General features: G+C 39.9%; 1 protein-coding gene across 2 annotated transcripts in view; it reads left to right on the plus strand.

The window, feature by feature from the left end:
- Positions 1 to 27,405, plus strand: part of LOC148844875 (insulin-degrading enzyme-like 1, peroxisomal) — a 134,018-nt gene that overhangs the window by 52,972 nt on the left and 53,641 nt on the right. For both annotated transcript variants that reach the window (XM_088955746.1, XM_088955748.1), the window contains exons 8-10: positions 11,971 to 12,093; positions 12,182 to 12,294; positions 12,442 to 12,604. In XM_088955746.1, the coding sequence (XP_088811872.1) occupies positions 11,971 to 12,093; positions 12,182 to 12,294; positions 12,442 to 12,604 (399 nt within the window). The remainder of the gene's footprint in view (positions 1 to 11,970; positions 12,094 to 12,181; positions 12,295 to 12,441; positions 12,605 to 27,405) is intronic.

Below are 27,405 nucleotides of genomic sequence, written 5' to 3' on the forward strand. Positions count from 1 at the left end.
GTCTATATACCTATTTTGAGCCCTTTTCTTTTCAAAGACCCAACATATTATTTTTCTAAGAATTTTATCATATGCCTTTTCTATAACAATGAATACCATATGAAGATCTTTTTTCTTCTTTCTAATTTTTTCTATAAATCATTGCATAATAAATATAGGTTCTGTGGTTGATCTGCCTAGCATAAAGCCAAATTGGTTCTCAGAAACACTTGCTTCAAGTTGTAATCTTTGTTCAATAATTCTCTTCCAATGTTTCATATTGTGGTTCATGAGTTTAATCCCTTGTTAGTTATTACAACTTTGTATATCCCCTTTGTTCTTAAATATAGGCATCATACTATTGTTTCTCCAATCATTAGGCATTTTCTTTTCTTTCACTATCTTATCGAAAGGTTTGGTTAGCAATAACAAGCTTACCTCTCCCATACCTTTCAATACCTTTATTGAAATCCCATCAAATCCTAATGCCTTTCTTTTCTTCACCTTATTTAGTGCCTCTTTTACTTTAGTAGGTCTAACTCTACGAATGCACACATTATTTTTAACACTATTAGTATTGCTAGATTCTCCTCCATTAGTATCCTCTCCCTATTGTTCATTAAATAATTTTTTGAAGTAGTTTTTCCATCTTAGCTTGATTTCCTCATCTTTTGTTAAGACTCTTTGATCTTCCTCTTTATTGCACATAACATTGGTTATATCTCTGCTTTTCCTTTCTATCTCATCTTTTGCTATATAAATTAATGTCTAATTTATGATAAATTTCATCATATGCCCTATATTTAGCTTCATTCACTTTTTAACTTCATTTCTTTTGGTTTTATGTTTTGTTTTGCAGTTTTCTGCACTAGTGTCTTACATTCTTAGTAACATGCTCAATTGCTCATGTTAATTTGATTATGTTTTGAACCTCTTCATTCAACTACCAAGTTTTTTAGTACTTTCCCATTTTCCTTTAGATTCTCCTAGGAGATCCTTTTCTACTTTTTTTTATGTTGTTTTCCATTTCAAGCCACACATCATTAGTCTTTTCATCGAAATTCCATTTTCCTTCTACTATCAACTTGTTTTTAAACTGAGTTAAATTTTCTCCTTTTATGTTTTCTCATCTAATTCTTGGATGCCTATTTTCTTCCCTATTTCTCTTCAATTTCCTAATGCGTACATCTACAACCACTAGTCTATTTGTGTTCTTAGCTTTCTCCTGGAATAGCTTTGCAATCTTTATATATCATTTGTTCAATTCTCCTCATAAGGAAAAAAATCTATTTGACTTATGTTTGACCCACTTTTAAATGTTATTAAGTGTTCATCTTTCATTTGGTAAAAGGTGTTTAAAATTGCTGTGTCATAAGCTTTTAGAAAATCTAATATTGTACCTCTTGATTTATTTCTTTCCCCAAAGCCAAATCCTCCATGCACCATATCATATCCTACACTTCTTTTCCCTACATGCCCATTTGAGTCTCCTATAAAAATCTTTTCTTTGTTTGGAATTTCTTGGATTAATCCTTCTAAGTTTTCCCAAAATTGTCTCTTAATGTTTTCTTCTAAACCCACTTGAGGTGCATAAGCACTAATTATGTTAATGATTTCCTCACCTAAACAAGTCTGATTAAATTATTTTGTCCCCAATTCTTTTAACATATACCTCTTCATTTTTTTGAATCCTTATCTACTATTATCACTATACCATTTCTGATATTTACCTCTCTCGTATACCATACTTTGTTTCTATCAATTTGTTTATCTCTTTTACCCTTCCATTTAGTTTCTTGTAGGCATGTAATATTAACTCTTCTCCTCTTTATAGTGTCTACTAATTCCATAGTTTTTGTTGTTAATGTTTCTACATTCCAAGTGGTTCAACGAAGTCGTGTTTCTTGGACTAGCTTCTTTACCCACCTTTGTCCAGAAGGATGTGAGAACTCTTGTCTATTTGACACCACAACCGACGTTGCCATGGTAGGTCATTTGCAGGGACCATCCTAGTAAACCTTTGCCCTTTTAACACTACACTCGGGTTAGGGTGCAACATGTCATTTATGGAGAATTCCCTAGTATGAGCATTGGAAAGACAAATTAGGAGCCATATCATGAGAGTTTGGCAAAAGTTTTGGTGCCAGATGCCAAGCTGACACAACCCTCCTTTGTTCGGGTTTGAGACCGGCAGTGTAAGACAAGCTCACACTGTCGGAGTTCTGTCTTAAAGTTGATTAAGTCATAGAAATGAGGTAGAGTTGCAACATATAACTGCTATGTGGTTAAGCATGGAGCATTTCTTCATTATCTATATTCTTTTGAATCATTATTCTATTATCTTTGATTAAAATATTTTATTTATTTCAAGGACATGCTTGATATGTTAGATAAATGAACATAGGTACTTGAGAAGTTTACAGATGAGATCAGCTCCCAACAAAATGAAAAATTACTCCTGTACATTTTGATCAGACCTGAAAATGATAGGGAAGGCAAGGCACAACCTAGAAAATATTCAGAATTAAGGAGAAAAAGAAGGGAAGATGAAAGAAAGAGAAGAGAACTTGGAGAAGAATGAGGATCAAAGCAGAGGAGATCACGATAAACTGATCCCCAACTGCCACCCTTTTTTTGTTAATATTATAAAGGAAGTTAAAATTACACTAGTGCTCTTAAGTGAAAGGAAATAAAAAGAGGGAAAACAGTTACAACCACCACTTAGTTATAAAGAAAATAAAAAGACTCTAATACTAACCCTCCTCAAGTTGGAGCATACATATATCATAAAACTCCAACTTGCTACATATATGATCCATCTGAGCATGGGTTAGACCTTCAGTAAAGAGGTTGGCTAGCTGATCTTCTAACTTCACATATGGGGTAATAATTTCTCCACTTGTGACCTTCTCCCTTGCAAAGTGACATTCCACCTCTATATGTTTAGTTCTTTCATAAAATACTGGGTTAGAGGAAATGCGATTTGTTGCTTGATTATCACAATATATTCTCATAGGAATTGAAGCCTTCCTACCATTTTGCTATAATAGCTGTTTTAGCCAAACCAACACACAAGTTGTATCTGCCATGGCTTTGTATTTAACTTCTGCGTGCTGCTCTTGGCAACTACAGTCTACTTTTTTGCTTTTCCATATAACCAAATTTCCTTCAAGAAATGTACAATAGCCTGCTGTGGACTTCTTGTCAGTAGTGGATCTTACTTAATCTACATCTGTGTATCCCTCCCAAGATAGCTCTCCCTTTTCTTATGCAACAACCCTTTGCATTGATTTGTCCTTGGACTTTGCATAAACTAACTTAATATTCCCACAGTAAAGGAGATGTTTGGCCTTGTGATGGTGAGATAAATGAGCTTCCCCACTAGTTTTCTATTTCTTCGAGGGTTATCTAGGAACTCCCCCTTACTATCAGATATCTTGACATTTGGATCAATAGGAGTGTCCACTGATTTTGCTCCTAGTAATCCCGTTTCTTCTTGTTGAGTTTTGGGCTGATATAACTTGTTTTTATTTATATGACATAGTTAGGGAGTTATTGGGCCTTAGGCCCATTAGTTTATGTTTTAAGTTAAGAGTGCTTTTTTAAGTTGTCACAAGTAGCCGACTTACTAAGGGCATACTTTTCTTTGTATTCTCTTTTATTTATGAGTATATAATCTAATGAAAGGAGCGGCCCGACCCAATTCTGAGCTTCTCCCATTCTCTTCTATCTCTCCTCTCTCTTTCTCAGACGAAACCTTTTCTTCTTTTTCTTTTCTTCTTTCTTTTATAGTTTTTATATCAAAACAGGTTGTCCAAACTTTTCTACTCTTCTAAAAGTTTTCTATGTGAGAGAGAGTCCCCACTTCGACCTTGCTACCACAATGCCTAGAAAATACTCAAATGTTCCAAGTCCTTAGTCTGAAATTCTTGTTGCACGAAGTATTTCAACTCCTTGATTCCCTTTGTATTACTTCCTATAACAATAATAATATCATTAATATACATAGCAAAGATAATTTTACCAAAAGGAGAATCTCTACTAAACACTGATTGATCAATACAACATTACTGCAGTCTAAATTGTTATATCATACTACCAAAATTACCAAACCATGCTTGTAGTGATTGTTTCAACCCATAGATTTCCTTCTTTAATCTGCACACATTCCCAACCTTTCCTTGAGCAACATACCCAGGAGGTTGCTCCATATATACTTCTTTTATAAGATCACCATAGAGGAAGGCATTCTTGACATCCAACTGAAATAATTGCCAATCATAGTGGGCAGCTAAGGACATAATAACACATATAGAGATTAGAGACCATCTTGGCAACAGGAGAGAAGGTGTCAATGTAGTCAATGCCAAAAGTCCGCGTATAACCTTTAGAAACTAGCATGCTTTATTTCCTATCCACACTATCATTAGCCAATGCTTAATTGTGTAAATCCAGCGACAACCTACCACCTTATTTCCTGGAGGGAGAGAAATGAGATCCAAAGTATTATTAGCTTCAGGAACACTAAATTCCTAATCCATTGCCTTCTTCCAATCTGGTAAGACAAGAGCTTCCTAAACAGCCCTAGGAACAAAGTTAAGAGGAGCAAGAGACAAACTTTCAATAGGAAGGAGATAGATGAGCAATGGTGGTGCATTAGAAATTGGAGCAAGAGTATACTTTGCGAATTGGCGGTTGTTTAGGAGCCTCAACTTTGGTAGCCAGTAGGGAAATCTCGATAGTAGGAATGGGAAGAGGAAGAGGAAGAGGAGATGATATCCATACCCTTGAGGAGTATGAAAAGCTTTGTCTATCTTCTTGTTCTTTCAATAATACCATTACTTATGAAAAGTCAGGTATAACTTGTTTGGCATCTTTTTCTAGAGCTCGGGCTATAGATTTTAGAGCCTAAAACCGCTTGGAAGCGAATTAATAGGGGGTGGTCCTTTCAAGAAAATTATGAAAGCCAAGAAGCAGAAAATGCATTGTTACAATTAAACTGGGGTTTTAAGGGGTTTCTTGTTGGGGTTTGGATTGGAGTTGGGTGTCTCTTTTGTTAGGTAGAGGTTAGGGTTGGAAGTGATCTTTGTTTCATGGTTGTGATTTGCTGGGGCTCATTTTCTGAATGGGCTATCTTCTTTCTTTTTGTCATTAGTTTGAAGGCTCTTTGGCTGGAATTGGTTTTGGATTTCTGGGGGTTGTTTTTGGTTTTGGTTTAGAAAGTTTCATGTTGGGAGACTTGGTTGGGTTTTGGTGACTTGCATTTTTGTGGGTGCTTTCTCACCTTTTAATGCAATCTTTGTTCTGGAGGTGAAGGTTTCTTGGATCACAAGGGAAGCTAACAGCTTGGCAGATAATTTAGCAATGCAAGGGGTGTGGAGGGAACAAGTGTTCTGGTCTTAATTGTAAACAAAGCAAGATGTTCAATAGGTAAAGATAGGACTCCTTATCTCTACAAGAGGACTTGTCTACACTTAGACCTTCATCATATTATAGTAATAAAATTTTGTTTCTTGTTGATCATAAAAAAGAAAAAGTACAAGTTTGAGCTCTAGGAATTCTAGAAATACCCTATGCACCCACCACCCAAAGTAAACCAGAAATAACCCCAACTAAAGACAATTATACATGGAAGGACTGTGTAATCTGGAGAGCTATACTCGAAGTAGCAAAGAAGAGAAGAGAACCACAGAACTGAAGAGAATGTCGAACTGTACTAGCCAGTCGACCAGTCCTTTATTTATAGATGAATATAGTACAAGGTACAAGAAATTACTGGGATGCCCCTGATTAGTGATGGGACACCCAGATGACTTAAATCATTAAATAGGATTTGGCCCATTAACACAGGCCCAGTTACAAGATAAGTTAAACATAAGAATGGGCTAATAAGAACTCTTATCAGCCGAACATCACTCTAACATTCTAACACTCCCCCTCAAGCTAAGCATGGATATCAATCATGTTTAGCTTGCCAAGTATGTCCCTGAACTTCGTTGATGCCAGCACTTTAGTTAATACATCTGCAATCTGCATCTCTGATGGAGTATAAGGCACGGAGTTCTCCTGAAATAATTCTCTCTCTGACAAAGTGTCAATCAATTTCAATATGTTTTGTCTTGTCATGCTGCACAAGATTGTTGGCAATGTTGATAGCAGCTTTATTATCACAATACAGCTTGAGAGGACCCTCAGTCTTGATACCAAGCTCATTAAGGAGAGTCTTGAGCCATAAGAGTTCAGCAACCCCGTGTGCCATAGCCCGGTATTCTGCTTCTGCACTTGATCTAGCCACAACATTTTGCTTCTTACTGTGCTATGTGACTAGGTTTCCTCCCAAGAATGTACAGTAACCTGAGGTTGATTTTCTGTCTCCAACGGACCCAGCCCAATCAGCATCAATGTAGGCTTCAATTTCAACTCTGCTGTTTTTTTCTGAATAGAATTCCTTTCCCTAGGCAAGTTTTCAAGTATCTGAGGATTCTTTCCACTGCTCTCATATGAGGGGCCTTTGGTGAGTGCATGAATTGACTGACAACATGCATTGCATAGGCAATATCTGGCCGAGTAAGGGATAAGTATATCAGTTTTCCTACCAACTTTTGGTACCTTTCCTTATCACAGTATTCCTCACCCATTGATTCTTGTAATCCATGGCTTGGTTCTATTGGAGTGTCTGCTGGCCTGCACCCCATCATGCCTGTTTCCTCTAGGAGATCTAGCACATACTTTCTTTGACATATGTAGATTCCTTCTCTTGATCTAGCAACTTCAATTCCATGAAAGTATCTTAGATTTCCCAAGTCTTTGATCTCAAATTCTGAAGATAAGAACTCCTTCAGCCTCTTCATCTCTTTCACATCATTTCCAGTAATCACCATATCATCCACATACACAATGAGTGCTGTAAGTTTGTCATCCTGTCTCCTTGTAAACAATGTATGATTTGCACTGCTCTGAGTGTACCCTACTTCATTGCCAAACAAAGTCTCTCAAATCATGCCCGGGGAGATTGTTTCAAACCATATAATGCTTTCCTTAGTTTACATACCTTCTTTCCAACATCATATCCAGGTGGGGGTTCCATGAATACCTCTTCATGAAGATCACCATTTAGGAAGGCATTCTTCACATCCAGCTGATGAAGTTCCTAAGAGAATTTTGCTGCTAGTGACAGTAGAACCCTGATTGTGTTGAGCTTTGCTACTGGGGCAAAGGTTTCCTTGTAGTCAATTCCTTCCTTTTGTGTAAATCCCTTTGCCACAAGTCTGGTCTTGTACCTCTCAATTGACCCATATTCCCTGTGCTTTACTGTGAATACCCACTTGCACCCAACATTGCCTTTCCCTTCTGGCAGGTCCACCAATTCCCATGTCCTTGCTTTCATTAGGGCTTTCATCTCCTCATTCATGGCTTCTTTCCACCTTGGATCAGATGCCGCCTCTGAATACCTGGAAGGGACACATACAGAGGAAAGAGCAGACACCAAGGAATGATAGGCAGGGGATAAGTGTGAGTAAGAAACATAATCGGCTATGGGATGCCGAGTGGTACAAGAACGAACAGGCTTACGGAGAGCAATAGGAATATCCAAATCTGAATTGAGTGAGTCAGAATTACCTTGGATTGTAGAGACAGATTGATCTGAGTTCAACTGGTTGCAATCATGAGGTTGAGGGGCCTCTTCCTTCTATTGTATGTAAGTATCTCTTTCTCTTGTTTACTGGAACCTTCAGAAGCATCAGCCTAATCTGGAGAAGCAACTGGCACAGTGGTTGACTCGGAATGTTACAACTAGTAGTAGTGGAAGGTGATGAAATGGGAACAAAAAAGAAGGGAGAATGAGAATCCTCTTCCAACCCACTACTGTCCCCCTGAAGAGGATTCTGAGAAGACTGGAAATAGGGTTGAGACTCAAAAAAGACTACATCCCTGGTGACATATTTTTTCTTGGAGACAGGATCATAACACTTATACCCCTTCTGCGTAGGAGAGTACCCCAAAAATATTTCCTTTGTAGCCTTAGGATCCAGTTTGGTCTTCTTTGGATCCTTCACATGTATGAAGCTTGTACAGCCAAAAACCCGCGGGGGAAGAGGAAATTCTGGAAGAGTGGGACACAAAACAGAGAAAGGGGTCTTCATACCCAGTACCTTAGATGGCATCCGATTTATCAGGTATGATGCAGTGAGAACAGCTTGAGACCAATATTGCTTGGGCACATTGTGCTGGAAAAGAAGGGCTCGAGCTGTCTCCAATAGATGCCTGTTCTTGCGCTCAGCGACCCCATTTTGCTGAGGGGTGTAAGCACATGATGATTGATGTAACATGCCTGCATCTTCCATGAACGAGTTCAGGGATCTTTCAAAGTATTCAGCTGCATTGTCTGAACGGAATTGCTTCATAGTTATCCGGGGAACTTCATCACGTCCTTTCAATAGATAAATCCAAGTACACCGAGAATAATGGTCAATAAAACTGATAAAGTAACGGAAGCCATCAATGGAAACAATGGGTGAAGGACCCCAAACATCAGAATGAACCAAATCAAAAGGGGCTTGAATTTCATTACTAGAAATTGGATACATTGATCTACATTGTTTTGACATTTGACACACATCACAAATTAAACTCTAACTCGGAATGCCCTTACATAATTCGGGAAACAACATTGCTAAGGAAGAAAAGGACAAATGACCTAGCCTAGCATGCCACAAGTGCAGCCTAGCTATTGACTCCACACTTTCCGGACTAGTAGTAGAAGTTTGCAAGGCTGAGCTGACATCTTCATCAAAATAGTAGAGGCCCCCATACTCATGACCACTCCCAATCGTTCTCCTCGTCAATCTGTCCTGGAAGACACAATGAGAAGGAAAGAAAGTTATACTGCAGTTAAAGTTTTTCGTAAGCTTTGAAACAGACAACAGATTTGAGGTAAGACTAGGAACATGTAGGACTGATTTAAGAGAGAGATCCTTGCTTAGGTCAACCACCCCCTTTCCAGAGATGGTGGAGAGGGACCCATCAGCTACTCTCATCTTATCCTGGCCAGACAACAAATGATATGTAGAGAATAAGGAGGACATATGTCATATGGTCAGTGGCTCCGGAATCAATCACCCAAGAGGTAGAATTAATGGAACTAGATGCACTAAATGCAGAGGCTGTACCTGATTTGGCAAGAGAGGTGGATGCTAAAGAATTGTTTTTCAGACAGGCTAATGCCCGGCTGAGAACCTCTACCTCACTAGCTGTGAAGCCCGAAGTACTTGGTCTAGAGGAGTTGGCAGCCTGCCTTGCAGTGGAAGATGACACTGTCTGAGTACTCTGTGAGTTGTCACTACTGTTGTTGGTGGCAAGATTCCCACTTGCTGTGTGGCCCTTATGTTGCCTTTTGTCCTTTCTCAGAGCAGCTAGCTTCAGATGAGGGTACAAGACCCAATATTTCTCCTTTGTGTGTTTCTCACCACCACAATGTATACACTTGAGGGACTTTTTGTCTGAAAATCTATTCCCCTTTGTGGAGATTAAGGCTGAATGTTCTCCAGGTAGTTCTGTTGACTGTGTCTGGGAGTCAACTTGCATCTCCTTTCTCCTTCTCCATTCCTCAACAGGTAGTAGACATGGTGAAGCTCAGGTAGTTCATCTCTCCCTAGAATCTGTGACTTTATACCTTCATATACAGGGTCAAGACCCGCTAGAAACTTGAAGGCTCTGCCCTCCTCAATCTGCTTATCATGCCTCACCTTATCATTAGCATTTTCCCAATCCAAAATCAAATGGTGGTCAAGCTCTTCCCAGAGGCCTTCCAGTGTTGCAAAGTAGGTTGCCACGGACATGTCTCCTTGCCTTAGGGCTGCAATGTCTTGGTTCAGCCTGTAGATTCTAGCATTGTTCTTTTTCTGGCCATATGTCTTAGATACTTTCTCCCAAATTTTAGCAGCTGTGGGGAAGTGATGAACAGTTGTGGCCACCCTAGGAGTCATAGCGGCCAGCAACCAAGACATGACTGTGGCATTTTCCTTGCGCCACACGGTGTATTCAGGACTGCCAATTTCTGGTTGTTTCTTGTCTCCATCCAAATAGCCTGTGAGGTCACGAGAGGTAATGAACAGCATTGCTGAGACAGACCACTCTCTGAAGTTATACTCATCTAGCAGCACACTTGTAATCTGCAAGTTGTGCAGATTTGGGTTTTCCAGGTTTGAGGACCTTGTAACAGGTCTGTTATCTCTAGAGGAAACTTCACCGGATAGTGAGGACATCCTGACTTCAGTCCAAGAGTTGTTCACAGTGCTGTAGGTGGTTCTATTTTGGACTGGCCGAAGTGGTCACAGTGCTTGTAGAAGTGTTCACAGTTCGGGTACTGTACAGTGCTGTTTAGGACTGGCTGAAGTAGCAAGTAAGGGGCTGTAACTGAACCAGTTCACAGTGCTAGTAACTGAAATTACTTCAGTTAGGGCTTGTTCTGCGACCTGATGTAACTGTGCAGTGCAGTAACTGAAGTTCACAAAGTAGGACTGATAACCGACCTGAAGAAAATCTGTAACTGAAGTTACCACAGTTCTGCGCAAGTATTGCTGGGGCACGAATCTGCAACTGTAGAGAAGGCTAAGTCTTTACCACTTGTTCTGCGCAAGTCTTGCTGGAGCTCGAAGCTGCTACTGTAGAGGAAGCTCTCCCCCTTTCGGCTAGTGCTAGGACTGCTGAAATCAGTCCTCAACTAGGTCTGTCCTATACAGACCTCTCTTAGTAGCCCAATAGCTACTATTTGCTGGAGATAATTTAGTAGGACATCTACTTCTGGGTCTTACTTCCCTTGAGTCCTACAACCATGAGAAACCCTAGGTTCGAACTTGCTTTACTCTCTTACACTCCTAGGTCTTCACTGCAGCAACCCAGAAAAGGAAGAGAGAAGATGAAAAGACAGCAAGAGAAGAGAGTACGCCTGCTGAAACCAGGAAGGAGCTAATGCTCTGATACCATGTAATCTGAAGAGCTATACTCGAAGTAGCAAATAAGAGAAGAGAACCACAGAACTGAAGAGAATGTCGAACTGTACTCGCCAGTCGACCAGTCCTTTATTTATATATGAATATAGTACAAGGTACAAAAAATTACTGGGATGCCCCTGATTAGTGATGGGACACCCAGATGACTTAAATCATTAAACGGGATTAGGCCCATTAACACAGGCCCAGTTACAAGATAAGTTAAACATAAGAATGGGCTAATAAGAACTCTTATCAGCCGAACATCACTCTAACATTCTAACAGACTGGAATCCATATTCATGTGATGGAATGGAACTAACGTAGAAAGCCCTTTCATCCAAACAGGCCACCGTAAGACCCACCTTCCCCAGAAAAGACATACACTGGATCACCTCTACCACAAATTGAAGAACAGCCAACAGTCCTACAACCAAAGACAGAAATATGGAAACTTGGAAAACACCCCAACCTAGGCCAACTGAAAAATTACACTGCAAAAAGAACCATAGCCTTTTCAACCATGTTGAAGTCAAACATCAGACAAGCATAATAAAAAACATTAGGCATGAGTAAATATAGTTCACATCATCTGATATTTACTTTGAATTGCTAAACTTGAATTTTCTGATCAATTGGAGGCCTTCTGGAGATTGCATTGTTTTTGGAAAGATTTATTAGCTTATTAATGTTTTTTATTCCTAAATGTTTGCTAATGGACCACATGCTGTCTCTTGAATTGGTCCACATAACTCTATTCAAGGGATATGAGTTTTCTTTTTCTTTTTTTTTGATTTTTCATCAACAAAATCCAATTGCTTTGTTAGTGATATAAAAAGTTTGCTAATGGATGTTAAAATTGTAACCACTCTCTCTCTCTCTCTCTATCTATCTATCTCTATTTATCTCTATCTCAATATAATGGAATCTTAAATTAGCTATGGTTCTGAATCTACATGACCTTCTATCATAGTTTAATGGTGATCTGTTGTGATTTTAGGAAACTGGGATACTTTAGAAGTCCGTCCAAAAGCAAGAGGGATAGATATTAGATGTGAGCTTATCAAATTCTATGAAGAACGCTATTCTGCCAACCTTATGCAGTTGGTTGTATATGGGAAAGGTCAGTGGTTATTTTTTGATGTCCATTGTGGTTTACAAAAATAGTGATGCAATGAACCTTTTACCTACTTCACTATGGAAAATTCCAGAGAGTCTTGATAAAATTCAAAGCCTGGTGGAAAACAAGTTTCAGGAAATTCCAAATACCAACCGAAGTTGTTTCAGTTTTCCTGGGCAGCCTTGCACACCTGAGCATCTTCAGGTATTCCTAGATTACAGGGAAATATTCTTAAATATAAACAATATGACTTTATTTCTTGTTATCTATTCATCTGTTGGGGTATCATTCCTAGTTCAACATTTTAACATTTGTCTCATACATGATTCTATTTCATATTATGGCATTCAGATTCTTGTCAAAGCTGTCCCAATAATGCAAGGTCACAAGCTGAGAATTATATGGCCTATAACCCCAAGTATTCATTATTACAAGGAAGGGCCATGTAGGTATCTTGGCCACCTTATTGGTCATAAAGGAGAGGGTTCTCTATTTCTCATCTTGAAAAAATTGGGTGAGTTCTATATATGTACTCCCATAATCCTCTCGTTTCGTACTTTAGATCATTGATTATCTTAATTTCACATCTTTTATGTATGAGTTAGCTCTGTTTGAAATTTGTATCATAAGTGTCATAATGTTGTTATCTAAATATTGATCTGATGTTTGAGAAGTTGATGCCAAAGTAGGCTGACACTCTATTAGATGTGGCGTTTCAAAATCTTTCACAGATAATAAGACCGTTCTCTATAAGATAGGCTTCCAGATTGGCAATTAAAAGGTCAAGTTTGTGATCTATTGCAGAAAACTTGTGCTCAAACTTGTCATCCATTGCAGCAACTTTCTGCACCATACCATGTAGTCAATCCTTATTTTCTAAATGGCTATAAACCAAATCATCAAATTTAGCATTGGCTTCTTTCATAGCAGTCTTTGTCATGATTCGGCACCATCTCATGGAGTCACTATTCATGGTAGGCCTTGATACCCCTTCATTTCACTCTAATATGGCTCTGATACCAAACTGATGTAGGATGAAAAGGTGTCCTACCAGCTTAGGATCTGGTGGTGGGCTATGTGGGGGTGGATGAGGTTTGTGGATGATTAAAGATGACGATAACTCCTCTGTTAAAAGAAGTGTTGGGCTAGTAAGTGTGGTCCTAAGGGTGTGGAGGCTGAATCAAATAACTTTTCTAAGAATGATGTGAGGAGAGTTGGCCCACTTGAATTACAGACCCAATTTCTGGTCTATCTACGTCTCCTTGCGAGGGGTTTGGTTGGAAGAAAAATGAGAAGCTTCATCTCAAGAAAGAGAAGTCGACACTGCGGCTGAGTTTCAGTAAATCAAATGGGTGAAAACTTTTGATCTCTAAGAGGAGTTTAAAAGCAATTTCATGAAAAATAGGAAAGATGATGGTATTGGGAATGGATGGTAACAAAGTTTACTCAAGAAAATAGGTCCATTGTTCTGAATCCTGGACAGAAAAAATTTCTTTCGAAGGTTGGACCTTCTCAAGAGGACAAAGTGTTGGAGAGTGTTGTTTATGCTGTTACAGTCTTTTGTGCTGTTAATCTTAGGGTGCTGTCAGCTTGTTTATTGTTTTTTATTAGTGTGTGCCACCAGGGGCAAGCATGTAATTTTCCCTCTTATTTTTTATCTCATTAATATAAATAGAAAGCAGGGTGCCACCAGCAAGAAGTTTTGGCTCCCAAACAACCATTCTCTCTTCTCCTTCTCTTTTCTTCCTTTCTTCTTGTAGAGAAGATGGGCCGAATGGCCCATAGGCTGTTCATCCTTTTTTATCTTTTAAGTTCTTTGCTGTAATGGGCCTTATTCTGGGCCTATTCTTTCTATGTTATGTTCTTTTAATTTCTTGCTCAACTAAGGGCCTCTCTGTAAATTATCAAAGTTTAACTTAATAAAATAGTGTTAGGGGTGTAAGAGTGGAGATTAAGGTTCGAAACTCTCTTACTTTGAACCCCTATTGCCACCATCTTCTTCTTCATCTTCTCTTCCTTAGAAGAATGATTTCTGTTATTTTATTTTGATTTCTGCATCTGTTCTAAATAGTCCTCTATTCTCAAAAGACTGTTTTTCTTCTTGGCATCAGGGCAGACTCTCTTTTTTACCTTTTTTTTTCACCATCTTTTCCATACATAGTGTGTATGGAGAACTGAATCATACGGACTGTTAAAGAGACTTTGTTCAGCCCAGTTGTTAGTGGTTTTTGGAGAGAAGAGGACTGACTTTGTCGCCTCCTTGGCTGATTCAAGTGTATTGCCCGAAACCCTAATTTTCTGGTGTTTGCGGGCCCCGCAGGGTGTTTGGACTGGGCGCTCAGTGTCTGGAGGCTTTCTGATTTTCCTTGTTGAAGATCGAACCAAGTTGTTTGGTGTTTCATGTAGTCTACAAGGTGCGGCTCCTTTTTTTTTGTTCTATTTCTCCCAGCTTTTGGGTGTGACTCAGATTTCTGGTACTGCTGCATAGAGGTTGGTTCACAACACAGTCCTTGTTCTATCTTCATTTGGTGTCTTTTGAAGTTGTTTGAAATATTTTTGAAGTGTTTAAAGAGATGAACTCCTTAGAGATTGAAAACAAGAATGTTGCTGAATCCGGGCAGGTTCCGGGAGCCTCTGTTGACTCTCTATTGACTGTGACCACAGTCAAGCTAGATGGAACTAATTATCTGGCATGGTCACAATCGGTAAAGATTCATATCTGTAGTAGAGGAAAGTGGGGTTTTATCTCTGGGAGCAAAAAAGGCTCCCTCAGAAGATGATCCATCTTATGAGAAGTGGATGCAAGAAAATTATACTGTTATTGGGTGGCTTGTGAACTCAATGCAGCCACAGATTAGTCAGCACTATTTGCGGATGAATTCTGCAAAGGAAATATGGGATAGTGTTGCTGAAACCTATTCCCAAAAATTAAATGTGACCAAAGCTTACAAGTTGAGAAGTGATGTGAAAATTTTAAGACAGGGGGAGAAACCTTCAGTTGTATACTTCTCAACACTGAAGTCTTTGTGGCAAGAAATAGATTTGATAGAAGTTGTAACCTGGGACACCACTAATGATGCAGAGACCTACAGAAAACTGGTTGAGAGAAACAGGGTGTTTGAGTTCTTAACTGGACTAAACCCAGAGTATGATATTACAAAACAAAATATTTTATCCAAGGATAGTGTCTCATTGTCACAAGCATATGCCTTGGTAAGTAGTGAAGAAAGCAGAAGGCTTGTCCAGGTTCAAGGGGCTGGTCTAAATGATCACTTTGCTAATATGGGAGTGAAACCCAAAGGGGTTGCAGGGACTCCAAGTGGCTCAGGGAAGAAAGAGGTTGTCTATGAGTACTGTAAAAGGCCAAAACACACTAAAGACAAGTGCTGGAAATTACATCCTGAGCTTCTACCTCTTCGATTTCAGAAGAAGCATGATAATAAAAGGGTAGGGAGTGCTAATGTTACTGCTGGTCTAGATAGTGACAAATACCAAACTGAAGAGATGACAACTAGTGCGCAGTTAGCAGCCATAAAGTAGAATATGAGAAGTTTGGGAGGATGATCAATCAACTAGAGGGTGTGACTTCTTCCAACCCTTTAGAAAATTCAACCTCTTCTGCATTTGCTCATTCAGGTATACGAGCTTCTGCCAATCATGCAACCATTTCAGGTAATCGTAGGATCCCTTGGATTATTGATTCAGGTGCTTCTGATCATATGACCAACCTTTCTACCTTGTTTGTTTCATATGATTTACTTCCTGGACGTGACAAAATCACCCTAGCCGATGACTCTCTTGCCCCTATCTCCGGAAAGGGAACCATCAAGGCTACAGACTCCTTGGTTCTTCCTTCTGCTCTTCATGTACGTAGACTAAATACAAACTTGTTATCTGTAAGTAGTCTAACTAAGTCATTAAATTGTTGTGTTACCTTCTTCCCTTCCTATTGTGTTTTTTTGGATCTGGAGTCTCAGAAGGTGATTGGGAGTGTCCGTGAGGCGAATGGAATATACCTGCTTGACACTCCGGGACAGTGCCCTAAACAACCTAGAAAAGCTGCTTTTGGGTCTATATCTACAGAGTCTATCAGTTGAGTCATGTTATGTCATTTTCGTTTGGGTCATCTTTCTTTTTCTGCATTGAGTCATTTATTCCCTAAACTGTTTAAGGGAATTAGTTTGTCCAGTCTTCATTGTGAGTCTTGTAAGCTGTCTAAGCATTGTAGAAACAATTATCCCTTGAGTAATAAAAGATCTTCTTCTCCTTTTAATATTATGCACTCTGATGTGTGGGGGCCTTACCATTTACCCTCTATGGGTAGCTACAAATATTTTATCTTGTTCATTGATGACTTTTCTCGGTTTACTTGGATATTCCTGATGAAATCCCGTGATGAAGTTCCCAGACTTGTGAGGCAATTCCATGAATATGTCCTAACCTAGTTTGATACCAGGATTAAAATTTTCAGATCTGACAATGCAAAAGAATATTTTGAGAAGAACTTGTCCTGCTATCTCACTGATTTAGGGGTTATTCATCAAAGCTCTTGTGTTAGGACCCCTGAACAAAATGGAGTTGCTGAAAGAAAAAATAGACATATTGTTGAAGTTGCAAGAAGTCTCCTGTTTGCCTCACATGTCCCTACAAAGTTTTGGGGTGATGCTGTTCTCACTACTACCTACCTTATAAACCGTATGCCATTCAGGGTTTTGGGGTTTAAGTCTCCTTTTAGTCTCCTTCATCCGGACAAGGAGCTTTTTACTATTCCTCTTTGTGTCTTTGGCTGCACGTATTATGTACATATCCCTAGTGTCCAAAGACATAAATTTGAACCAAACGCCCACAAGTGTATCTTCCTTGGTTATTCCCCTACACAGAAGGGTTACTGTTGCTTTGATCCAAAGACTGGTACTCGATATGTTACAATGGATGTCACCTTTGATGAGCTTTCTTCCTTTTCTGGTTCTTCTCTGGAGGGACATTGTCCAAAGGGGGAGGATTTGTCACAGGTCTTTGTTCTTCCTCTTCCTGTCCCAGTCGAGTCTTTTACTGTGTCTCTTCCTCCTTCAAATGAATCAAGGGAGGATCAATCATTCTATTCTTTCTGTCCCAATGTTCCTCCCCCTTTACCTCCTCGTCTTCTTTTTAATCCCAGGATGTATCAAAGGCAAAGATCCAGAAATGAGCAGGTTGTTTCCCCTACAACACATGAGCCTCATGCACTTCTAGTTATAGATGAGACAACAGGTACTGTTTCAACCCCTTTGGAGCCATCCTTTCAGACCTTGGTATCCCCATTGCTATTAGGAAAGGAAAAAGGAAGTGTACTGCACATTGCATTTCCAAACACCTTTCTTATAGTTTGCTTTCTCCTTCATATTTTGCCTACCTTTCTTCTGTTGCCTCTAACCCAATTCCCAGGTCTGTGTCAGATGCTCTTAATATTCCAGAATGGAGGGATGCTATGTGATCAGAAATTGATGCCCTGCCCAAGAATGACACTTGGGAAGTGGTTGATTTGCCTGAAGGGAAGGATCCAATTGGCTGTAAGTGGGTCTTTACTATAAAATATCATGCTGATGGCACCATTGAGAGGTACAAGGCTAGGCTGGTTGCAAAAGGTTATACACAGACATATGGGATTGATTATCTGGAGACCTTTGCCCCTGTTGCCAAGATGACTTCTGTGAGAGTTCTTCTATCTTTGGCTGCTCACTCAGATTGACCACTTTATCAACTAGATGTAAAGAATGCATTTCTGAATGGAGAATTACATGAGGAGGTTTATATGTCTCTTCCTCCAGGGATGTATGAAACAGATATGAAAGGAAAGGTATGCAAGCTGAAGAGATCTCTTTATGGACTAAAACATTCCCCTAGAGCATGGTTTGAGAGGTTTAGGGCTGCCCTTGTTAACTTTGGCTATGTACAAACACAGTCTGATCATACTCTCTTTGTGAAGAGGAGAGGATTCCTGGCAGTTTACCTGATTGTGTATGTTGATGATATTGTTGTGACTGGTAATGATGTCTCAGGAATTAATGATTTCAAATCTTTCCTTCATACAGAGTTTGAGATCAAAGATCTGGGGGAATTGAGATACTTTCTTGGCATAGAAGTTGCTAGATCCAAGGATGGGATTCTTATCTCTCAGAGGAAGTATGTTCTTGATTTGCTCTCTGAAACAGGGAAGATGGGTTCTAGACCAATTGCTACTCCTATTGATATGAGTCATAAACTCTCTGCTTCAGATGGAATATTGTTAGAAGACAAAGGAGTCTTCCAGAGACTCCTTGGGAAACTTCTTTATCTATGCATGACTCGGCCAAACATTGCATATGCTGTCAGTTGCATCAGCCAATTCATGCATGCTCCCCGGGATACTCATATGGCAGCAGCAGAGCGAATTTTGTATTATTTGAAGGGCCTCCCCTAGAAAGGGAATTCTGTTTGCCAAGCATGTCCATATGAAACTTGAAGCCTATACAGATGCTGACTGGGCTGGAAACATTAATGACAGAAGATCTACTTCTGGGTACTGCAGCTTGGTGGCAGGTAATATTATCTCTTGGAGAAGCAAGAAACAACAATCTGTTGTTACTCGATCTTCAGCAGAAGCAGAATACAGAGCCATGACACATGGAGTTTTTGAACTATTGTGGCTAAAATCATTAATGGAGGAACTGGGGATTGAGCATGATAAGCCAATGATGTTATAATGTGATAATCAGGCCGCCATCAACATTGCTCACAAGTACAACATAACAGAACCAAGCATATTGAAGTTGACAGACACTTCATTCGAGAAAGAGTGGCTTCTGGTGAAGTGTGTCTACCTTTCATCACCTCTGAAGGACAATTAGCAGATTTCCTCACCAAGGGCATTCCCAAGGCTAAACTTCAGCATGATACTGGCAAGCTTGGCTTGATTGACATCTATGCTCAGTTTGAGGGGGAGTGTAGAGAAGATGGGCTGAATGGCCCATAGGCTGTTTATCCTTTTTTGCCTTTTATGTTCTTTTCTGTAATGGGCCTTATTCTGGGCCTATTCTTTCTATGTTATGTTCTTTTAATTTCTTGCCCAACTAAGGGCCTCTTTGTAAATTATCAAAGTTTAACTTAATAAAATAGTGTTACGGGTGTAAGAGTGGAGATTAAGGTTCGAAACTCTCTTACTCTGAACCCCTATTGCCACCATCTTCTTCTTCATCTTCTCTTCCTTAGAAGAATGATTTCTGTTATTTTATTTTGATTTATGCATCTGTTCTAAACAGTCCTCTATTCTCAAAAGACTGTTTTTCTTCTCTTCTCTCTTTTTCTTCCTTTCTTCTCTTCTTCCTAGAAGAAAACATGGTATCAGAGCATACTTCTGGGCAATGGGAGGACTCTTCTCTCTCAGAATTACATCTCTTCTCGTCAGTTTTTGATTTCTTGAACTGTGAGGTGCAAGATCCCAATCAGACTGGTCAGAACTCTCAAATTGTGATTTCTCTGGGTTCTTCCTTGGTCATAACATCAAGGAAACCCTAGTTGGTGACAGCCGATGCTGTGAAGGCTGTGTTCTTGCAATGTTCACCTTCGTACAGGTGCTGTATAGGGGGTTGTGTGCTCCCTCGTGACAGGTATGTGCTGTCCTGTTTTAGTGTGTGGCTTGTGTGGCCTAATGGTGATTGGAGACGGTAGTGGTGTTTCAGCAGTGGTGTCCCATTCTAGGAGGCAGATTGGTGTGTGTTTTGTGCCCTACATGTGTGTTGGGTAGTAGAAATAGGGTGGAGACTTATTTCTGTGTACATTAGTGGTTGTTTCTGAATTGTAGAACCTGTCTAACATGGCAACTGATGATTCAGCTTCGTCTGGGGTTACATCAACCCATGGTAAAGTGGGTATGAATGTTGAGAATATGTTTTTTCCAATGCAAATCACCCCTTTGAATGGTTTGAACTATCTAGAGTGGGCTAAAGGTGTAAAATTATATGTTATAGCTAGGGGAAAAGCTGGATACATAAATGGGAGAGTAAAAGAACCTAAAGGTGGGACAGTTGAACATGATAGGTGGGATCAGGAGAACAGTATGGTGATGTCTTGGCTACTTGCAGACATGGAACCAAGTGTAAATAAGAATTTTATATGGGCAGAGACTACAAATGAGATATGGGAACAAGCTAAAACTACCTACTCTTGCTAAGACACTATGCTAAGATTTATTAGTTACAGGCTGAATCCTTAACCTGTAAATAGGGTGGCCGCAGTTTGTCAATATATTATTCAGCTCTTACTTCTGTTTGGAAGGAGTTGGATCACTATCAGACTATAGAATGGAAGAATGAAAATGATGCCAAAACTTATAAGAAGTTGGTATCTTAGCAGCGGGTCTTTTCTTTCTTGTTGGGATTGAATCCTATGTATGAGCATCTAAGTTCAGATTTTGGGAAGTCGTGAATATGAGCAGCGGGTCTTTGCCTTCTTTCCAAGAGGTGTATGCCTTGGTCCAATATGAGGAAAGTAGACGGAGTTTAATGATTGCAAATGAGGGGGAGCAGCTGATTGCAGCTGCAATAGGTGGTACTAATATAGGAAAGAAAAGTGATCCCAAGAAAGCTGATGAAAAGGACAAGTTGTAGTGTACTAACTGTTGGCGTTCAAGATATACTCGTGACACATGCTGGGATCTCTTTGGGAAACCGAAGTGGGTTGTCAAAAAGGAAGAGCAAGGTATGGTGTAGGGTCAGAAGAAGTACAATGCAACAAATATGGCAGCTCGAGATTCTCAGTCTACTGGTAACCCTAGTGCTTCATAGGAACAATCCACAATTTCTGACCCTAAGGAGGATATGATGAACTCATTCCCTAATCATCTGGAATTGTACGGTAGGGCTCTACGTCAGATGGACAACTCAGTTACTGGTACTACTTCATTTGCATCTACATCAGGTAATGTGGCCTTTACCTTCCATTTTTCCACTGCCATTGATTCCCCGTGGATTACTGATTTAGGGGCCTCGAACCACATGACTGGTAAGCCCCAGTCTTATAGCCTGTTGTTTGGGAGAGATAAGGTGAGGCTTGCAGATGGATCATTCTCATCCATTGCAAGCCAGGGATGAATATCTCTTCCCCATGGCCTCAACCTTAATATAATGTGTTACATGTAGCTAAACTTTCTATCAATTTTCTTTCCATTAGTAGTATCACAAATTTTTTAAATTGTAGTGTAACCTTTCTTGGTTCATGTATTTTTTAGGATCTAACTTCAGGGAGGATGATTGGTAAGGGAAGCTTAGTAGATGGTCTCTATACTCTCGACAACAAGGCTGGTTTCTCGGTGTCATCTTCAGTTTGGTTATCTTTAGAATCACATAGTTAGTTGGGTCAGTCCAATAAGGAGTCAAGTTTTTTCTGTGGCATAATCGTCTAGGTCATGTGTCCTTTGAAATATTAAAGTATTTGTTTCCGTTTTTATTTAAATCATGTTTGGTGTCAGATTTTCAGTGTCAAATGTGTCAATTGAGCAAACAATGTAGAACAACTTTTCATTCAAGTAATAAAACAACAAATTTACCTTTCCATATTGTGCATTCTGATGTCTGGGGGCCTACTACTATAATTTCAGAGGGTGGATATTAATACTTTATCACATTGATTGATTACTTTTCCCGTTATACATGGATATTTCCTATGCATACCGGAGACGAAGTCCCAAAGATTATAAGGGACTTCCAGAGGATGGTGTTCACACAATTTCATGTTGAGATTCAGATCTTTCAATCAGATAACGTGAAAGAATATTTCCATGGTGAGCTTAATGAATTTTTTGCTTCCCATGGATCCCTTCACATGAGTTCATGTGCAAGAGCACCACAACAAAATGGTGTTGCTGAAAGAAAGAATAGACACCTTCTTGAAGTAGCACAAGGGTTGATGTTACATATGAATGTGTCAAAATGTTTTTGGGTAGATGCTGTACTTGTTGCTGCATATGTCATCAATCGCATGCCCTCTAGAGTATTGAACTGCAAGTCCCCCCATCAGTTGTTGTTTCCTCAGTCCCCTCTGTTTTCCATCCCTATGAGGGTGCTTGGTTGCCGTGCTTTTGTTAATGGTTTGTCTCCTTGTGGTAAGTTGGACCCTTGGTCTATTCCATGTATCTTCCTTGGATATCCCTCCTCTCAAAAGGGGTACCAATGTTTTGATCCTGTTGGTCATAAATACTTTGTCTCTATGGATGTTTCCTTCTTCGAGTCCGAACCATTCTACCCTGCTTCTCCTTATGGGGAGAGTAGTACAAAGGAGGAAAAGCAGGTTCGCCAAGTTTCTCTTTCCTCTTCCGGATCCAGCTCCATTTCGTGTCTTCCTATGTACACGCTGTAGAGACCAACAATGCTCTAAAGATGTAGAGCTACTGGATATTGAGTAACCAATGCCATTAGGAGGTAAGTCCAAATTAGCTAGGCAGCCTTGTCCCTTTTTTTTTTTTTCTTTTTTTGATTGGAAACAGTAACTTCATTACTTAAAATTAAGATACAACTGTCAACCCCTAAGATGGGAGTTGGGCCCAAGTAATTTGAATTACAGAACTGCCCAGAACAAACTTTCCCTCGTTGTCCCTTGTTTGGCTAAGGTATCAGCCAGACCATTAGCTGATCTTCTTTTCCACTTGAAGCCTGCATCAAGCTCCCTTGTTATATTGAGAATTTCCTGTATGGGCTGTCGATACATCCATGCTCCCAACTTGCCTGATTGCAACCAGTCCATTAACAATTTAGAATCTCCTTCTATCTCCACTTGGTGCAATCCCAATTGCTTGGCATATTTTACACCTTGAAGCAAAGCTATCACTTCTGCTTGCAATGAGTCTTCCACCCCTATTGGCCCAGAGAACATAGCAGTAATTCTCCCATCTCCATCTTTGAATACTCTCCCTATACCTAAAGGCCCTGGGTTACCTCTAGAGCTCCCGTCAAAGTTCAAATCTATTCTTTGTTGTGTTGGAGGGGACCACATTTCCTACACAATAGGTTTTATAGATGTTGTAGCTGCCACCACTCCCCAATTCCTAAATATGTCCTCAGCTAAGAAATCTTTAAATAAATCAAGAATTTTCAACCAATGGATAGTCATAATGGTTATTCTTTCTATGGTTGCCTCCTTGGATTTCTCCACTCCTTTAAAAATCCTATTATTTCTTTCTTCCTAGACTGACCAAAGTATAGCTGCTCTTGTGGCTCTCCACATCACTCTACCATGCCTCTTTGGTTGACTGAAAAAGCTTGGATCAAAAAGGGTTATCACATCCGAGGGAGGTGTTCACCTGCAAACAAAGAGAGAAGAGAACCAGGACCAAATAAAGTACACAAAAGGACAAGATATTAATAGTTGTGTGATCGTCTCACCAGAACCCAAGCAAAGGCTACAAACATGGGGTGAAAGGCAGAAATTTGGCCTTTTTCTTTGCAACACATCCAGAGTATTGAATTTTTGAAGAACCACCTCCCAACAAAAAGCCCAAATTTTTGGGGGTATAGGGCTAGACCATACCTCCTTTGATGGAAAGTTTCTTGCAAGGTTATTTGATTGAATGAAGACATTAAAGAAAGAGGAACAAGTGAAAACACTAGACGGGGAAGGTTTCCAAATTCTACTATCCTCACAAGACTGATCCAAAAAGGTCGACCCTAAAAGGGAAACTAGTTATCAATAAAATCTGAAGAAATCACTTTTCTTTTATTTTCTGGCATTGAATAAATATTGGGGAACCTATCCCTAAGGGGACTCTCTCCAACCCAAACATCTTCCCAGAACAACACTTCGTTTTCTGCACAAGCATCAAGTTTAATGTAAGGAAGGATGGAAGGCAAAATACCATGAATAGATTTCTAGGGAGAACATCGAGAAGCCCTAGGATCAACTCCCACATCCCAACCATTGTCTACCACTCCATGTATGCTGCCGATCACTCTGTGCCGTAGTCTATCCTGTTCCAACAACCACCTCCATAACCATCCCCAATAATGTTGTGTTTCTCATCCTAACATTTCTTATCCCTAGGCCTCCATCACTACTTCTTGAAACTACCTCCCACTTCACTAGGTGATCCTTCTTAGAGTCCTATGGGTCCCAAAGGAAGTCCCTCATAATCTTCTCTAACTTGTTTGCCACTTTCACTGGTATCCTAATGGTAGATAGGAAATACCCAGGTAAGTTAGCCAATGTTGACTAAATTAGAGTTATCCTACCTCCCAGGGAAATGTAGTTCATTTTCCAGTTTTGCAAGTTTCTTTGTTAATCTCTCAATCACTAGATACTAGAAGCTCTCTGTATTTGGATTTCCTTCCAATGATAGTCCTAGGTATTGTAATGGCCATTCCCCCACCTCACACCCCGAGAGTCTCGCTAGCATATCCACCTCTTCACTCCCTAAATTTACCCCTGCCACACAACACTTACCCCAATTTACTTTAAGGTTGGAAAGCCTCTCAAAATTATGCACTATCCTTTTTAGGTTCACAGGCACTTCTTCTTTCCCCTCACAAAACAAAATAATATCATCTGCAAATTGTAGATGTGTAACCACCACTTCCTCCCTTCCAACTCTCTAGCCTCTAATCATGTTATTAGCATCTGCCCTTACAATCATTTCACTCAGGACATCAACTACCAAGGTAAAAAGAAAGGGGGATAAAGGATCTCCTTGTCTAAGACATCTTTTAGCAGGAAAGAAATCTCTAGCTACTCCATTCACCAAAATTGAGAAATGACATGAAGAAATACATCCCTTTACCCATCTGCATCATCCCTCTCCAAAATCCTTACACTTGAGAATATCCATCAAAAAGGCCTAATCTAACATGTCATAAGCCTTCTCTAGATCTAGTTTATAGACTAGCCCCTTTTGCTTCTCCCTTCTACTAAACTCAACACATTCATTAGCAATTAGAATTTGATCCACTATTTGTCTCCCAAAAACAAAGGCCCCATGATTTGGAGAAATCATCGAAGGAAGGACATTCTTTATTCTTAGGGCCAACACCTTAGATATGATTTTATACATGCTTCCCACCAAACTTATTGGCCTGAAATCCTTATGGCTGAATTGCATCCACTTTCTTTGGTATCAAAGCAATGAAAGTTGCATTTGTCCCTGAGTTAAATTTCCCTCTCTCAAAGAATTCATCAAAAACCTCCATCAAATCAACCCCAATTATCTCCCAACAGTTTTGATAGAATGCCATTGTAAAACCATTCGGCCCTGGGGCTTTAGATCTTTCCATTGAGATGGCTGCATTTCTCACTGCCTGTACCTCAAACTTCTTTTCCAAAGTGTCCAATAACTCTATTTCCAGCCCTCCATTCCAAGCCCGCTAAACCTTCTCTTGAGCTCCCCATGCACTCATACACCGTCTTGAAGTGGTTCACAAAGGCTTGAGCAATGTCCTCATCTTTTGTCAAAACTTGTCCATTCCACTCCAATTTCAACACTGAGTTTTTCCTCTTCCTACCATTTGCCAACATATGGAAAAATTGGTGCTTCCATGCCCTTCCTTAAGCCATTGACAACTAGATTTCTGTCTCCAACTAATCTCTTCTAAATCCTTTTTCAACCTCCACCTTTCTTCCCTATTCTCCGAACTCAAACTTCTCTCAGCTTCCAAACCGTCTAACTCCTCTAGCCTACTCAAAATTTCCTGCTTCCTTTTCTCAATCCTTCCAAAAGTGTAGTTATTCCAAACCTTGATTCTTGCTTTCAGCAACTGTAGTTTCTTGTAAAATCTATAGTACTTCCATCTGAACTCTACTTGATCCTCCTCCCACCATTACTTCACCATTGGTAAGAATTCAGGGTGTAGCAGCCACATATTCTCAAATCTAAAGGGACAAGGGCCACCCCGCACCCTCTCTTTGGCCAAGCTGATTGGGCAATGGTCTGAGATAGGTCTCAGCAAAGCCATGGCTACTAATCACCGCCATTCCATTTCCCAGTCTGTTGTGAAGAGTAGTCTATCTAACTTGCTACAAGTAGGGACCTCTTGAAAATTTGACCAAGTAAAACTTGCCTTTTGAATTGGTAAGTGTAATCTGAAGAGCTATACTCGAAGTAGTAAGGAGGAGAAGAGAATCACAGAACTGAAGAGAATGTCGAACTGAACTATCCAGTCGACCAGTCCTTTATTTATAGATGAATATGGTACTAGGTACAAGAAATTACTGGGATGCCCCTGATTAGTGATAGGACACCCAGATGACTTAAATCATTAAACAGGATTAGGCCCAGGCCCATTAACACAAGCCCAGTTACAAGATAAGTTAAACATAAGAATGGGCTAATAAGAACTCTTATCATCCGAACATCACTCTAACATTCTAACACTCCCCCTCAAGCTAAGCATGAATATCAATCATGTTTAGCTTGCCAAGTATGTCCCTGAACTTCGTTGATGCCAGCCCTTTAGTTAATACATTTGCAATCTGCATCTCCGATGGAGTATAAGGCACACAAAGTTCTCCTGAAATAATTCTCTCTCTGACAAAGTGTCGATCAATTTCAATATGTTTAGTCCTGTCATGCTGCACAGGATTGTTGGCAATGTTGATAGCAGCTTTATTATCACAATACAGCTTGAGAGGACCCTCAGTCTTGATACCAAGCTCATTAAGGAGAGTCCTGAGCCATAAGAGTTCAGCAACCCCATGTGCCATAGCCCGGTATTCTGCTTCTACACTTGATCTAGCCACAACAGTCTGCTTCTTACTACGCCATGTGACTAGGTTTCCTCCCAAGAATGTACAGTAACCTGAGGTTGATTTTTTGTCTCCAACGGACCCAGCCCAATCAGCATCAATGTAGGCTTCAATTTCAACTCTGCTGTTTTTTCTGAATAGAATTCCTTTCCCTAGGCAAGTTTTCAAGTATCTGAGGATTCTTTCCACTGCTCTCATATGAGGGGCCTTTGGTGAGTGCATGAATTGACTGACAACATGCACTGCATAGGCAATATCTGGCCGAGTAAGGGATAAGTATATCAGTTTTCCTACCAACTTTTGGTACCTTTCCTTATCACAGTATTCCTCACCCATTGATTCTTGTAATCCATGGCTTGGTTCTATTGGAGTGTCTGCCGGCCTGCACCCCATCATGCCTGTTTCTTCTAGGAGATCTAGCACATACTTTCTTTGACATATGTAGATTCCTTCTCTTGATCTAGCAACTTCAATTCCAAGAAAGTATCTCAGATTTCCCAGGTCTTTGATTTCAAATTCTGAAGCTAAGAACTCCTTCAGCCTCTTCATCTCTTTCACATCATTTCCAGTAATCAC

The sequence above is a fragment of the Nelumbo lutea genome, chromosome 7, assembly GCF_056320005.1.
Source record: "Nelumbo lutea isolate HS-2025 chromosome 7, American lotus-T2T, whole genome shotgun sequence".
NCBI lineage: Eukaryota > Viridiplantae > Streptophyta > Magnoliopsida > Proteales > Nelumbonaceae > Nelumbo > Nelumbo lutea.